Source organism: Mytilus trossulus, chromosome 10, assembly GCF_036588685.1.
Source record: "Mytilus trossulus isolate FHL-02 chromosome 10, PNRI_Mtr1.1.1.hap1, whole genome shotgun sequence".
Lineage (NCBI taxonomy): Eukaryota > Metazoa > Mollusca > Bivalvia > Mytilida > Mytilidae > Mytilus > Mytilus trossulus.
Window position 1 is genome coordinate 34,137,440 of NC_086382.1, and position 15,542 is coordinate 34,152,981.

The following is a 15,542-nucleotide window of genomic DNA, read 5'->3' on the forward strand; positions in this document are numbered from 1 at the left end:
TTCTTGAAATAAATAATTTACTAAGAAACACAATAAAACATGAAGACTCACTAGATAATTTGACCCAAAACAATGTTTATAGTATAACTGTGTCAAAATATACAAGTTTCATTGGTTTCAGTGTTAGATAATGCAAAAAATAAAGTTTCAGGTAGAATCTTAACTGTGTGCATGCTAAATGACCAAAAAAGACTAACATAACTTATATTTGCAATTTGAGGGCTGTAATTTGACACGAACATAGTTGTTACATAAACCAAATAATGTAACATGATTTCTGACAACATATGTGACCAATTTTCACTGTAAAGGGTTTGATTTCTAAATATAGAATTTTACATGCCTGTCAGTAATAGGTATAAAACCACTAATTCATAGCCCCATTGCTTTCTATGTTAATTTTTGCAATTTCAAGCATTTATGGCTACTTTGTCTTAAGTTCAAATAAGGTGGCAGTTATTTCATGTCAAAACTACTGTACCTTATCGTGACTTGTGCTGAAAGATTCAACATACCTTTAATTGCATATTAGAGCGTACTGGTTCCCGGAAGTTTGATAGTACAAAAACAGGAATTTCCAATCTTAACAACAGGCCAAATGTGCCCTCCTATTAAAATGTCCTATACTTCTTTATTATTCAAGTAAAAATTCCAACAAGGGTTCTACAGTGGTTCCAATGCAAGTCCCCAAGCTTTCATATGATACAAAAACTACACCAATATTCCCACTATTGACAAAGATACAGCTATTTGGTTAAAATATTTACTACTTTCTTGTCTGTTCTTTCCAACTGGGCCTGAATTAGTCATGTTAGTTGTTTTATACATTAAGGAAATATTAAGATTATCTTAGATAAAAATTAGAGTTTGTCGAACTGCTTTATATCCGATGAAATTTTCCCTATAAAGTGTGTGGTTCAAATTTTTCGAAAAGTTTTGTTAAAATGTAGGTCAAACTTGAGAAATCAGAAATACACTATAATGGTTAAAAACAACAATAACACCCTATGTTTTTATAAACTGCGATTAACAGTTGTGAAACCAGGATAGTAGTTCCATTTTTTTTTTATTGATCCCCGATTTGTGTAAATACTTATCGCGGCAGAGTTTATGAACATTTTGATTTTGAAAATTCATCTTACAAGTACGAACCACAATTACTCTTTAAAATCGATTAATTAATGTTCAATGAATATATATGCCGATTAATACGAGATAAACCATCTTCTGGAAGCAGCAATCATTGTTTATATGAATGATAAATGCATAATTATATACTGTTCGAACATTAGCTTGTGAAGTCAATAATTCAATATTGCTACATTTATGAAAATTTTGATATTTTGTAAAACATTTTTTATTTTGAAAAACAGTCACGTCTTTGAGCTTGAAACTAAGCCATTCTAGTATATAAAACATATACGAATATTTTCAGATATTACCACATATAGTATTCATCCTGTTTACTTGGTATTTTCGTAAGATCTGTGTTTGGTCTGTTTATGGAGACTGTTAAGTAACTTTTATGAATGCATTTTGTAACTTTTACGGTCACTGTAGTTCGTTTTCAAAAGGAATTCTAAGTTGAAATGTCAACAGGCAGTATTCAAATATTTTGATTGCACCACAGGGCAATGTATGTTCTTTGATTATCACGCAACTATAGCCCAGTAGTTAACTATTCTGTGTTGACTTAAGTTATCATTGATATGTTCATAATTATAAATTAACTGTTAACAAAACTTAGAATTTTTGAAATACTAAGGCTTTTCTACCTCTGGTATAGATTACCTTAGCTGTATTTGGCAAAACATTTATGAATTTTTTCGTACAATATTGGCTTTTTTTTTTACATTTTTTGATACGAGCGTCACTGATGAGTCTTTTGTAGACGAAACGCACGTCTGGCGTTAATATAAAATTTCAATCCTGGTATCTATGATGAGTTTATTTCTTACCACATAACAGTAAATGGGAGTTGCTCAAAATGGACGTGTTGGACACATTGCTCTGTAACATGTGATAGTGGTAGCCAGGAAAGGCGTCGAACATGTCAAAACCCACCATCAGCTAAAATCGGACCAGATTGCAGTAAATCTACATCACAAAGCAAGACATGTACACTTACTGCATGTCCAAGTAAGTTTCTAAATGTATATCAAATGTTTGCAACCTTGTAATAAGACAAAATGCAATTCGGGTATAAGTAATTTGTAACTGACTCTTATGTTCATTTTTTGTTTCGAAGAACAGCTGTCCTAGGTTGGGTGACATAGATATGGGTGCCTATATCCGTGTAATTTGAACTTTGGTTGATACTTTTCTCATTTTCAATCGAACCACAATTTTTTATATACACTCCTAAACTAAGTTGAAAGTCACATTATTTTATAATCCAGTTTACAATGATTTGCAATTATCATTACCTCAATGACATACCGTTGAATGTATGCATATGATTTAATAGGAATCCATTGACGGGATTCGAGTTCGACTTAGAACAACCATATGAAAATGTTATATACTTATCAGTCAACTGGTGTTTTAAGGTTGTATGGGTGTCTTTCGCCATCTTTGATTGTTAAAAAACAGAGAACCTTAGGTCCGCATTTTCAATCAAGTAAGCAAAATTTGATGCAGAAATGCAGATATTTAATGTGAATGTTCATTTAAAAGAACCAATGTATAAGAATTTAACCTATAAATATTAATATTTTTACAATTAAAGATTATTTTTGGTTGTTTTTAAATATTTTTGAATTTGCATTTTAAGGGGAGGTAACTCCAAAAGAGTGCATTTTCTGAAGGAAACTACATGAAATTTTCCTATTTTGTATTTTAGTCCATAAAACGTACGGTGACACTATCCTTTCTTTTGATATTCTCAAAGCATTGTCTGAAAGCTATTTTGTTTAATTTCTAATCCCATAATGTTGTTTTTCCTGTATAATCCATACAATATGTGTCATTTTGTCACAACCTGTAGCTTGAGAAAATGCACGGTGACCTATCATTTTTATTATATTTTTGATCATATATCAATATATACTACATTATGACAAAGTATGAACAAATTCTATCATTTTTATTTTAGACTCCCATACCACCTTAAGATATCAAATAAACTTTGTTTTATGAACAACAAATACAGAAAAAATCATTCCAGAGCTGTTGCATCCAAAATACTGATAAATGTAAAACAATGAGATACCAAACTCGAAGGAAAATTCAATTCGAAGAGCCCCTTATCTATTTGAATAATCAAAAACTTAGACACGTCAAGCGAATGAGAAGAAAAAAAACTGTCATATATCTGACATGGTACAGGCAATTCCTTATCTTATTATTTATGATGGTGGTCGACAGAAAAAGAAAGTTATAAGTATTATGAGAAGCTTGATACCCCTAAATTGATATGCATATATTGTCTAGAATGCTGTTATAATTCAGTTAACAATAGTATGGACAGTTATATTATAATTTTATTGAAACTATTCAATAAATTAAAATAAAAAGAGATTATGAAAAATCAATTTGTAACGGAGCAATATGACAAAAGTTCTCTTTAACCATGTTAAGAGACGAGTAGGAAATCTCGTTTTTGTCAAATAACAGTATGTACCAATATCGCCTTTAAAGTTGTTACACGATTATGACTGCTGTACCCATATTTTGACTATTTTATAGTCTGTTAAGTTCGCGCATCATTGTAAATATTACGGAATTTGATGAGACTGTCAACGAAGTGAGAGTAAAAGCGCTATAAAACCAGGTTTAATCCACCATTTTCTTCATTTGAAAATGCCTGTACCAAGTAAGGACTATGACAGTTCTTGTCCATTCGTTATTTTAGGTGTTTTGTCATTTGATTTTGCCATGTGATTATGGACTTTCCGATTAGATTTTCCTCTGATTTCGGTATTTTTGTGATTTTTCCTTTTTCTTGTCATGTTTTTTAAGTCAATGGTAACTATGGAGAATGGATGGCATGGTCTTCTTGCTTAGGAAGCTGTAAAGGTGGCGTCCAAGTCAGACGAAGACCATGTGATAGCCCAGCACCAGCTAACAACGGTCTAGATTGCAGTGGCAAGAGTTTAGAACGAAGACGATGTAAACGTCTTGGTTGTCCAAGTAAGCATCTAAATTAAGATCACAAAGTTTCAGACTTGTCAAGTAGGTAGTTGTTTTATAATAGAAACAAAAATTCCACATACTCATCTTAGGAGCACCTGCGAAAAACCCCAGTTTTGGTGGGGTCGTGTTGGTCATTCTTTAGTTTTCTATGTTGTGTTTTGTGTACTGATGTTTGTCTTTAAGACGAATATTTGAAATCTAAGGATGTATTAGAACCGAAACAAACGAAGAGCTTTATGATCATAAAGGGCCTAAAATAATAGCAAAGTCCATTTTAAAGTCAACTTTGCCGGAGGAAGTCAAAATCGTAGTTTCTCTATAATTTATGAATTTACAAACGGCAAAGTTAGGTTTGTTATAAATCGTGTCAGTACCAAGATACTACTAAGCTTATAATGTCCTCGGGGCTGATAGTCCACCAGCAGTGTAATTGACCCAGTGCTGTTAAAAAATGAAAACAACATTTAAAAATTTCAAACGTTCGATGTGCTTTTCTAGATTTACCTTGTCAGGGAACGCACAAAACCGAATATTTGAAAGACTAGCTATTTGACTGAAAAGGACCTGAAATGATAGCCAATTCCATTTCATTTGCAATCATACCAAATCCACTTACTTTCATGTGATGCCCCGTAAAGCCTTATCGAAAGCTACATGTGATATAAGACGATATATAATTGTATGCACTATTCTTTACTTCAATCACTTATCGGTTAAGGTATGCATTTGATTGAATAGGGTAACCATCAACGGGGTTTCTTATCTGTGACAGTCACATGAATATTTGGCATATTTATTAGTCAACTATTATTTTGTAAATATCAATCCGAACCTAAGTTAACTCTGTTGGGTGACCTATAACTAAGGTACACAAAATATCATTCGTCCAGAAAACCACTTGCTTCGTAAATAAAGAATTTATGTTATATAGGTCTTCAGTGCTACTCAGCTTCGATCTCTATCTAACCTTTTTTTTACTTTTTTTATTCAAGCGTCACTGATGAGTCTTTTGTAGACGATTCGCGCGTCTGTCGTACACAATTAAAATCCTTGTATATATGATGTGTTTATTTAGTACAAACAAAACAATATATTTAGTATTAAATAATGCTAGTAGTTCGACAACCATGATCAAAGTACTAATTCATATCTGAAATCATGCCTTCCTTCGATTTCACTCTGATATTTGTGACTCAACTTCGTAGTTAATCAATAGGACGAAATGTGTATACATTTGTTTGTCTGTTTGTCGGTTTTCATTTTTTACCTTGACATTGTCAGTTCGTTCTGAATTCTGGGTTTGAATATCCCTTTGGTATATTTGACCCCCTTATCGAAACACCTTCGACTGAATGGTATCTGACAAACAAAATAAAAAGTAAAGTTAAAAAAGGCAGACAAGACACCGATATGTCATGTTTATCTAGGCTCCGTATTGAAGGCCGTACTTTAACCTATAATGGTTTAATTTTTAAATTGTTATTTGGATGGGGAGTTGTCTCATTGGCACTCACACCACATCTTCCTATATCTACATATGCATATTTTCTAAGCATTTGTTATTTATCCGTATAAATAGGTACGGAAAGTGAATTATTAAATCATTGTAAATCATTTTATTTTTATTCAAACTTTTAAAAAAAAATGAAATATAAGTAGGTTATAAAAAAGAAATTTTTCATTGAATAATAGAAAGACAGCTGTCTTTACATGTAATAGAATAGTTGGCAACTTTGATATTTAGCAATAAGAGTAAACGACTTTATCTTCTTACCATGTCTAAAATAGTAAGAGGCAAATGGGGAAGTTGGACGGACTGGACAATGTGCTCTGCAAGCTGTGATGGTGGTAGCCAGGAGAGAAAAAGATCATGTGATAACCCAGCACCAGCTAACAACGGACCGAATTGTAGTGGCTCTGGCACAGAAAGTAGACAATGTGCACCGAATCCTTGTCCAAGTAAGTGTTCAATTTACATGAAATATTGCCAGTCTTATTCATGTAGGTACTCATTATATAAATTTGTAAAACTTGTACATAATATTGAGCACTCTTAAAATTCCTTCTGCTTTTAACACTGTAACAATTTTTTCCTGTTATATTGTTGGCAATATTTTATAATACATGTGTTTAACATTTAAACATAACTAAACGTATAGTGCTATATATGTACAGTTATCAACATTCGTCATCCGACATCAAATCGCTACCATTACATATATTTAAGCATTGCACAATGCGTTCCTCAAACTGTTTTCGACAATGTATGACATCGTTAAACGCAATCCGTGGCATGTGTACTGATTCATTCTTCAGTCTCGGAGAACGTGATTTATCTATTAGTTGAAATTGTCTCTGAACTTTCTTTCTGTATCTGCGAATACTCCTATAAGGGTGCGTGTAATATGTTGCTTTTTTCAATTGTTTATGAAGTGTTTTATTCCGATCTAATGTGTCAATACATTGTTAACTGAATTATATGATTTTTTTTTGTGCTGTTATGCATGCGTTCATTTGGTTGGTTAAGTCTTACATTTCAATTACTTCATGTGCCTATCCCAAGTCAGGGACGTGTAATTTAGTGGTTGCCGTTAATCCTTATCTGTAATATTTGATTTTCGTATCTACCATTGTTATTGTTAGAAACAATTCAGTCAATATTAAAAAAAGAAGAGATATGGTATGATTACCAATGAAACAACTATCCACCAAAGTTCAAATAATGTTGATGTAAACATTTATATGGCTTTCAACAATGAGAAAAAAACATACCGTATAGTTGGATAAAATGACCTAACATGAAAAATTTGAAACAATTTCAACTTATAATTTATAACAAAACAATTTACGAAAAACAAATATGGCATACATGTTCAAACATCAGATTAGTTCTCTCGTTTGAATTATTTTACATGTTCATATCGGAGCATTTTATAGCAAACTACAAAAAAAATGTATACGGAATGGGGCTTTCTATTTATATTAATTGCATAGATCCACTTCATCTGAACTCTCTGGTGGACATTTGTCTGATTGACAATCAACCATATTTTTTTTATATTGACCCTTTATATGAACCGGTTTACAACGGTTATCATTTATCAAAACCTCAATGGAATATCGTTAAAAGTATGCATATGTTTCAAAGGACAACCATCGAAGTGGTTCCTGGCCGAACTAGGACAACTATTGGACTATTTGTTAGGCTTATTAGTAAATCAGTATTTTGATATCTCAACTCGAACCCAATTTGATTTATCTCTGTATTATGAACTAAAAGGTTCACAAAAATCATCCAATACAAATCATCACAGAAAAGCACTTGCTTTCAAAATAACGAATCTAGAACGAACAAAGCAAAAATAACAATATTAGATAGAATCAAAGAATGCTCGTAGAAACTATCTTTTTTTACACTCCTGTATGTGTGGCTGAGCTTCATATTATATTTCTTACACTTCATCATGAAAATGTGAAAATACAGAATTCCTTGAAAAATAATTTAAATCTTGCTTCACACTTAGTATTCAAATTGATGTTCATCGCAAGGAAGATAAAAAAAAATTCAGAAATACCTGACGCCTTTTTCATACTCTTGAAATAATTTTTAAATGAAAAGTTACATATTTACCAGTTTACCATACAGAACGGTTTAAGATTAAAACAATTATTACATGATATTGGTAAGTCCGTAAAAGAAAACGGAAAATATTCGAGGTTATGAATTGATAAACTGAGTAGTAATCATGGAAATGAACGACACTCACATACGCTGTATGGTTACAAAGACGACTGCATAATGTAAATGGTACCAAACAAAAACAAAAACAAATTAAGGTGAAGTTATTAAATTAGGTAAAGCAAGTTACAAATGTGACAGATTAACTGGTGAACCGCTCAATTGTATATATTTTCTTACCATCTTTATTTTTTCAGAATGTAATAGTATCGAAAACTTAGAATCTGGTTATTTTTATTAAAACTATAACAAATTGAAGTAAAAAAAGGTTATGAAATATGATTTTTTAAAGGAAAAATATGACGAGAATTGTTTTCACCACGAAGAGTAGAAAACATCTTTTTGTGACAATGATGGTATGCAACAGTTACTATATTGTATTGTCCCTTTTTGCAGTAAATGGTGATTGGGGCGAATGGAAGGAATGGTCTTCTTGCTTTGGAGGATGCAAGAATGGTCGCCAACGTAGGAGAAGAACATGTGATAGCCCAGCACCAGCTAACAACGGTCGAGACTGCAGTGGAACTGGGTCACAAAGTAGACAGTGTAAACCGCTTAGGTGTCCAAGTAAGTACCAAAAAAATTATATCGATTATGGTCAGTCGTGTTCAAGAAGGTAGTCATTTTATATAGAAAATAATGTAAGGAACATTCAAAACGAAAAGTCTTTTATCAAATGGCAAAATCAAAAGCTCAAACACATCAAAAGAAAGGAAAAAAAACTGTTATTTTCCTGACTTGGTACAGGCATTTATATGTCCTTATATAGAAAATGTTCGATTACACCTGCACATTCTAAACTTAAGAGAACCTGAAATTACCCACTATTGGGTTGGGGTTCGTGTTGCTTAGTCTGTCGTGTTTTCTTTGATGTGTTTTGTGTACTGTTTGTCTTTCGTCGTTTTTCGTTTTTTTTTGCTATCTCGTTGTCAGTTTGTTCTCAACTGATTAGTTTAAATAGCCCATTGTGATCTTTCCCCTTTAGTTTACGAACTGTTCAGACCAAACATGAAAGCAACAAGGTTTCAATGACGTGCTTCTGAAGGGATTTTTTAAATTAAACTTCAACAAAAACGCGTAAAGCCGAATATTTGAAAGCCATGGATGTATAAGAACCGAAACAGTTGAAGCTGTATGTGTTTGTCCCAAGTGAGGAACCTGTATATACGTGCTTGTTGTTTGTTCCTGTAAATCATATTTCTTTTTCGTGTTTTGTTTTGTATATACATCAGACTGTTAATTTTCTCATTTGTATTGGTTTACATTTGTCATTTCGAGGCCTTGTATAGCTTGCTATGCACTATAAGTTTTACTCATTGTCTAAGTCCGTATGGTTATTACATCAATGTCATGAGGTCGCTTGTAGAGAGTTGATTAATTGGCAATCATAAATCATCATTTTATTTTCATATAAAAAGGAATTTTAATCGAAAATAGGAAGAAAGCTATCTTTAATAGTAGTTAACCTCAAATTTGAGCAATAAGAGTCGGCAGGTGTGTCTTTTTGTCGAGCCTTCAACTTTAGTCGAAAAAGCGAGACTAAGCGATCCTACATTCCGTCGTCGTCGGCGTCGTCGGCGGCGTCAACAAATATACACTCTGTGGTTAAAGTTTTTGAAATTTTGATTACTTTCTTAAACTTTACTGGATTTCTACCAAACTTGGACAGAAGCTTGTTTATGATCATAAGATAGTATCCAGATGTAAATTTTGTAAAAATAAAAGTCCATTTTTTTCGTATTTTACTCATAAATGGACTTAGTTTTTTTCTGCAGGGAAACATTACATTCACTCTGTGGTTAAAGTTTTTAGAATTTTAATAACTTTCTTAAACTATCCTCGGTTTGTACTAAACTTGGACAGAAGCTTGTTTATGATCATAAGATAGTATCCAGAAGTAAATTTTATAAACAAAAATTTCATTTTTTTATTTTACTTATAAATGGACTTAGTTTTTTCTGCGTGGGCAATTACATTCACTCTGTGGTTAAAGTTTTTAGAATTTTAATAACTTTCTTAAACTATCCTTGGTTTGTACCAAACTTGGACAGAAGCTTGTTTATGATCATAAGATAGTATCCAGAAGTAAATTTTGTAAAAAAATAAGTCCATTTTTTCGGTATTTTACTTTTAAATGGACTTAATTTTTCTGCAGGGAAACATTACATTCACTCTGTGGTTAAAGTTTGAAAGATTTTAATAACGTTCTTAAACTATCCTTGGTTTGTACCAAAATTGGACAGAAGCTTATTTATGATCATAAGATAGTATCCAGAAGTAAATTTTGTAAAAAGATTTTTTCTGTATTTTACGTTTAAATCATTATGTACAGTCTGCAGTTAAAGTTTTCAAAACATTTATCAGATTCATTAAATATCCTAGATTTTTACCAAACTTGGACAGAAGCGTCTTACAATCATAAGATAGTATCAATATTTTCATTGATTTTTTGCCTCATTTTTTTTAGCCTGCGATCAACAGTAAAAATTGGCGAGACACTGGGTTCCGCGGAACCCTTACAATTTTTAAAATATATATTGTAGTATCTGGTAACTGGGGAAGTTGGAAGGACTGGACAATGTGCTCTAAGACCTGTGGTGGTGGTATCCAAGAGAGAAGCAGATCATGTGATAACCCAGCAGCAGCTAACAACGGACCGGGTTGTAGTGGCTCTGGCACAGAAAGTACACAATGCGCATCAAATCCTTGTCCAAGTAAGTATACAATTTACATGAATTGTCTTCAATCTTGTTCAAGAAGGTAGTTATTATGTGAAATATGCAACTCTTGTACCTTTTTTTTTCTTTTTTTGCAATACAAACAAAAACCAATTTTGGTTATAGCAAATATAGAGACAAAACAAACATAAGAAAAACTCAACCATTATAATATACATGTTAAAACAATTAATATTGGTCTCCTTTCCGCAGTTCTACTGTTTTTTTTATATCATTTGGTGTTGATGGATTTAGTAAAATCATGAGTTTATCAGTTAATTTAAGTGTATTAAAATTGCCATTTTTATACGCCCGTCAAAATTTTGACGGGACGTATTATGGTATACCAATGTCATGTGTCCGTCCGTCCGTCCGTCTGTCTGTCTGTCTGTCTGTCCGTCTGTCCGGCGTAAACATGTCGCACCGTAACTTGAGAACGACTTTTCCAAATATTATGAAACTTAAAATAGTTGTTTCTTATGATGGTCAAATGATCTGTATACTTTTTGGTGAAAATAAGATTAAAACTTTTTTAGTTACGGCACTTTGTAACTAAAACAGGGGTGTGTTTTTTTCACATGTCGCACTGTATCTCAAAAACAATTCTTCATTATGGCTTAAAACTTTAAACACTTCTTAGTTATATTAATCTTAATATCTGTATACTTTTTGGTGATGATTCAAAATTTCATTTTAGAGTTATTGAGTATTTTGTAAAAAAGGGGGAGGTTTTTTTTACATGTTGTGCCATATCTCAAATACAATTTATGATTATTGCTTAAAACTTTACAAACTTCTTTGTTATATTTATCTAAAGATCTGTTCACTTTTTGGTGATGATTTAAAACTTTACACACTTCTTTGTTATATTTATCTAAAAATCTGTTCACTTTTTGGTGATGATTTAAAACTTTACACACTTCTTTGTTATATTTATCTAAAGATCTGTTCACTTTTTGGTGATGATTTAAAACTTTATTTTGGAGTTTTTGAGTATTTTGTTAAACAGGGGAGGTTTTTTTTACATGTCGCGCCGTATCTCAAAAATAATTTATGATTATTGCTAAAAACTCTGCACACTTCCTTGTTATATTAATCTAAAGATCTGTATACTTTTTGGTTTTGATTCAAAATTTTATTTTAGTGATATTTAGTTTTTTGTAAAAAAAAAAAACGCAGGGTTGGGGGTTTGTTAAAAAAAAAAAACAGGGTTGGGGGTTTCACATGTCCCGCCGTGTCTCAAAAACAATATATGGTTATTGCTTAAAACTTTCTCAGACACTATTTATGATTATTGCATAAAACTTCCACACAAGACGTCGTGTGTATCATGCGCTCATGGCGCAGCTGCTTATTTCCGATATAATATTTTAAAAGATTTCTCTTTTATTTTCATTAATTTTACAGCTTAAAGAAAAAATGGAATTCATCATCTAAGATTTTCATATTTCACATTTCTTTCATTTCTTGGTATTTTTGTATATCGTCCAGTTTCTATTAAAAGACAATAATCGCTTATTCTAAATTTGGTTAAGAATTTTCTTGTTTCTTTGTTTGGGTGAGATAGGTAGTATTCCATTTGGTCATTTATATTAGATTGAAGAAATTTATACATATATATTTTATATAGACATATGCCCTTAAAATAGACTGTAGGCTATGGTTATATAAAAAGAATAAATCTAACTGAATATATATGGCAATGTACGTAAAGCTTTGGGTACTCGTGGTCCTACATTATACATAAAGTCTAGTATCGCACAATGTCATGAGTTTTTCAGATTGTTTAAGACGTTTATACTCTAAATTCGTTGAGTGTGTACTGTATATTAATTAAGTATGGGAGTACATGATTTATTTATTAGTAGTAGTTTGCTTTGAACTAGCTTTTAGTAGCTTTTAATAATACAGTGTTATTATAAAGACATTGAGATACGTAATACAATATCATTTATGTAGTATCAAGGAATGCTCGCAGTTTTTTCAGCCAAGGCCAAAGAAGCTTTCAGATTTGAAATCATGTCTCCCTACACTCTTATACTAATGGCTTAACTTTATAGTAAATTTCCTTCACTGCGTCATAAAAATGCGAAAATAAACAATCTTTGGAAATTCCTCGAACTAATTGAACAGCATTTCAATACAGAAAATCAACCATATATAGATATAGGAAGATGTGGTATGAATGCCAATGAGACAACTCTCCATCCAAGTCACAATTTATAAAAGTAAACCATTATAGATCAAGGTACGGTCTTCAACACGGAGCCTTGGCTCACACCGAACGGCAAGCTGTAAAGGGCCCCCAAAAAAAATTACTGGTGTCAAACCATTCAAACATACATTTTAATCTTGCTTTACAAACCTGCTCGTGCATTTTTCATTGTTATTCAACGCAAAATAATTATTTAAGAAACCTGGGACGATCTCATTTCACAAAGGATTTCTATTGTCTACTTATTGTACCTCGAACTTATTTACCCGGTGTAGGTCTTTAAGTTGAGGTTCAATTTACTTAAAGTTAATCGGGCATGACTAATTAGATACGCCCTCTTAAAATCAGGGGGTCCGAAATAGGATCGGGAAAAAAACACCCAGCAAAATACCTTAATTTACAATTAAAGAATTTAAATATGGTGAACCAACACCTGAGGTAGTAATTCTGCGGTAGGGTAATAGAGGGTGGATACGAACACGGTATTTGTTTGATTCAAAGTGCTTTTGGTCAATAATCAGGCGGTATTTGTGGAAATAATAAGCTGTCCCGAACCGGGAGATGTTGGCTGCAATAGGAATCTATTTATAAAAAAAGTCCATATCTCATTTACTTATAGTGGCCCTTATTGATTGTAAATTCATGACGTTTTGTTTATGACATTCGACTATCGTGGAGAAAAAAGAGGGAAGGAGGGCTAATAGCTTAACTTACGAGTTCGATCTTTATGGTTTAAATCTATTCTATTACGGCATACGTTTTACCTCTAGCGAACGCTCTGCCTTATAGTAAAAAGTACCACTCTAAATTTGTAAGCATTTCCTTCAGATTTATCCACTTTGAATCTAGTCGTGAATATGCATGACATATTTGCCACTGGACAAATAGGAGCAAAACATTAATCAGCTTCATGTAGTGATGTATAACCATTTGTCCACAGTTGATTATTGTCTCAAACAGTTTTCCAATTTTTATATATTTCATTATTATTTACATTTGAATTTTTATGCGTAAATCTTAGAATTTCTTCCATCATTTTTCTCTTTGCATTTAATCTTTTTTAACATTAAAAAAAACGTTGTCGTAGTACACATCAGGGGTTACATTGTATAACTTCCAGCAAAACTAATAGGGGAGGGACTAGAACAGAAAAACAATCTTCAATGAGTGGCAATAACTCATATATTGAAGCGTACAATGACGGCTGTCTCGTCTAGGTGACAACATTTGCTGTTTCAAGTTTATTTATATCTCAGACTGGTATAATAGTTGTCATAAAAGCAACAACAAAAAAATGACAAAAAAAGGTTGACAACAATTTATAAAAAGATTCAACTTGTTTTGGGCGTTTCATCTTTTTATTTTGTCTTGCTGATCGGTTTTGTTACATTTTTTTTTCATCTACTATTGTTCTAGCAAAAGTCACAAAAAATGTTGTTAAAATCAGCCATGCGACTTATTTGAAAAGATTTAGCTGACCATTCTTGTTGTTTACACATTTCAATCATTCAACTCGTGCGTAGATCGTCTTTCCCTCGAATGTTTTTTTAAGGTAAAGATAAAGAAATTCTCACTACACCAGGCATCGGATATATATATTCCTATCATATTTTGATCGGACTCTGTGTATTTATATAACCAAAAAGCCAAACGAACGCACCCATTTAGCAAGGGTAAACTGTGGGACGGGAGAGGTCCAGAGATGTCAATATTCCTATACCCAAGCGAATCATTTGGTTTTGAATAAAAGGAGATAAAGGTATACATTAATGCGACAGCAACCCAAAGACACAGATAAATCAAAATATTTAGAATCAACATTCGGTCTTTTTTTTTATAGAAAGATGCGTATACAGAATAATAAGCTCAAAACCGACCGATAACTAAATAATAGTTATACGGAGTTAATTCAATAATATTTACCGTCAAATATTATATATCCGAAAAGGCACATTTGATTTAATTATATTATCGTAAAAGATATCCCAACAATCACAAGTGTTTGGTTGAAAAATTTCACCTGCCATATTTTAATTTTGATTCGTGAAAATTTAAGAAAATGGAATGTAAACCAGTAAAAGAAAAACCCTTCACTGTATAATAAAACGGTAAAATATTTAATGATAATTGATGACGACCAGCGGCAAATAAAATTAATATTCAGGACGATTACATGTAAATATAATAAGAGTATTAACCCCGTTAAGCTGAGTCGGGTTTTTTTTATTGTGTAAGTTCACAAGATATTAGTTCGCAGGAAGAAAAGTCACCCGAACCGGACACATTTCCGACTCTGAGCCGGCCAGTCTATGCTCTTAGTCAATGAATCCATGAGTTTAGCGTTGAAATAGAATACCAATTTAATTAACGTCTTTGTTTGAGCCTTTCGGGATTCGAACAAATGACCTCCCGCTCTCGATCCGAACGCCCTCACACGAGACCAACCAAGAGAGCGGTAGGGATCGGTAGTACAGAATATCATACCAAAAACTTAAGTACAATACACAATACAGTTTCACAAAATTCTCACAGTTACTAAAGCTAGCTAAAAGTATCTAATCTAAATTGGATGCGTGAAATGATATTTTAAACTACACGTAAACATGGATGATCGACTTCAGGGTGGATTTTATGGATCAACGCTCTCGGCAAATTAAAAACTCTTGCACCTTTTATTCGTGTGGTCTGAATATTGCCAGCTGTTTCAAGTCTAAATTTCTGTCCTTATTCAATATTA

General features: G+C 32.3%; 1 protein-coding gene across 1 annotated transcript in view; it reads left to right on the forward strand.

The window, feature by feature from the left end:
• Positions 1 to 3,318: 3,318 nt before the first annotated feature.
• Positions 3,319 to 15,542, forward strand: part of LOC134687844 (coadhesin-like) — a 38,512-nt gene continuing 26,288 nt past the window's right edge. The window contains exons 1-5 of the mRNA XM_063548303.1: positions 3,319 to 3,382; positions 3,961 to 4,131; positions 5,923 to 6,093; positions 8,270 to 8,440; positions 10,417 to 10,587. Coding sequence (XP_063404373.1) covers positions 3,319 to 3,382; positions 3,961 to 4,131; positions 5,923 to 6,093; positions 8,270 to 8,440; positions 10,417 to 10,587 — 748 coding nt within the window. The remainder of the gene's footprint in view (positions 3,383 to 3,960; positions 4,132 to 5,922; positions 6,094 to 8,269; positions 8,441 to 10,416; positions 10,588 to 15,542) is intronic.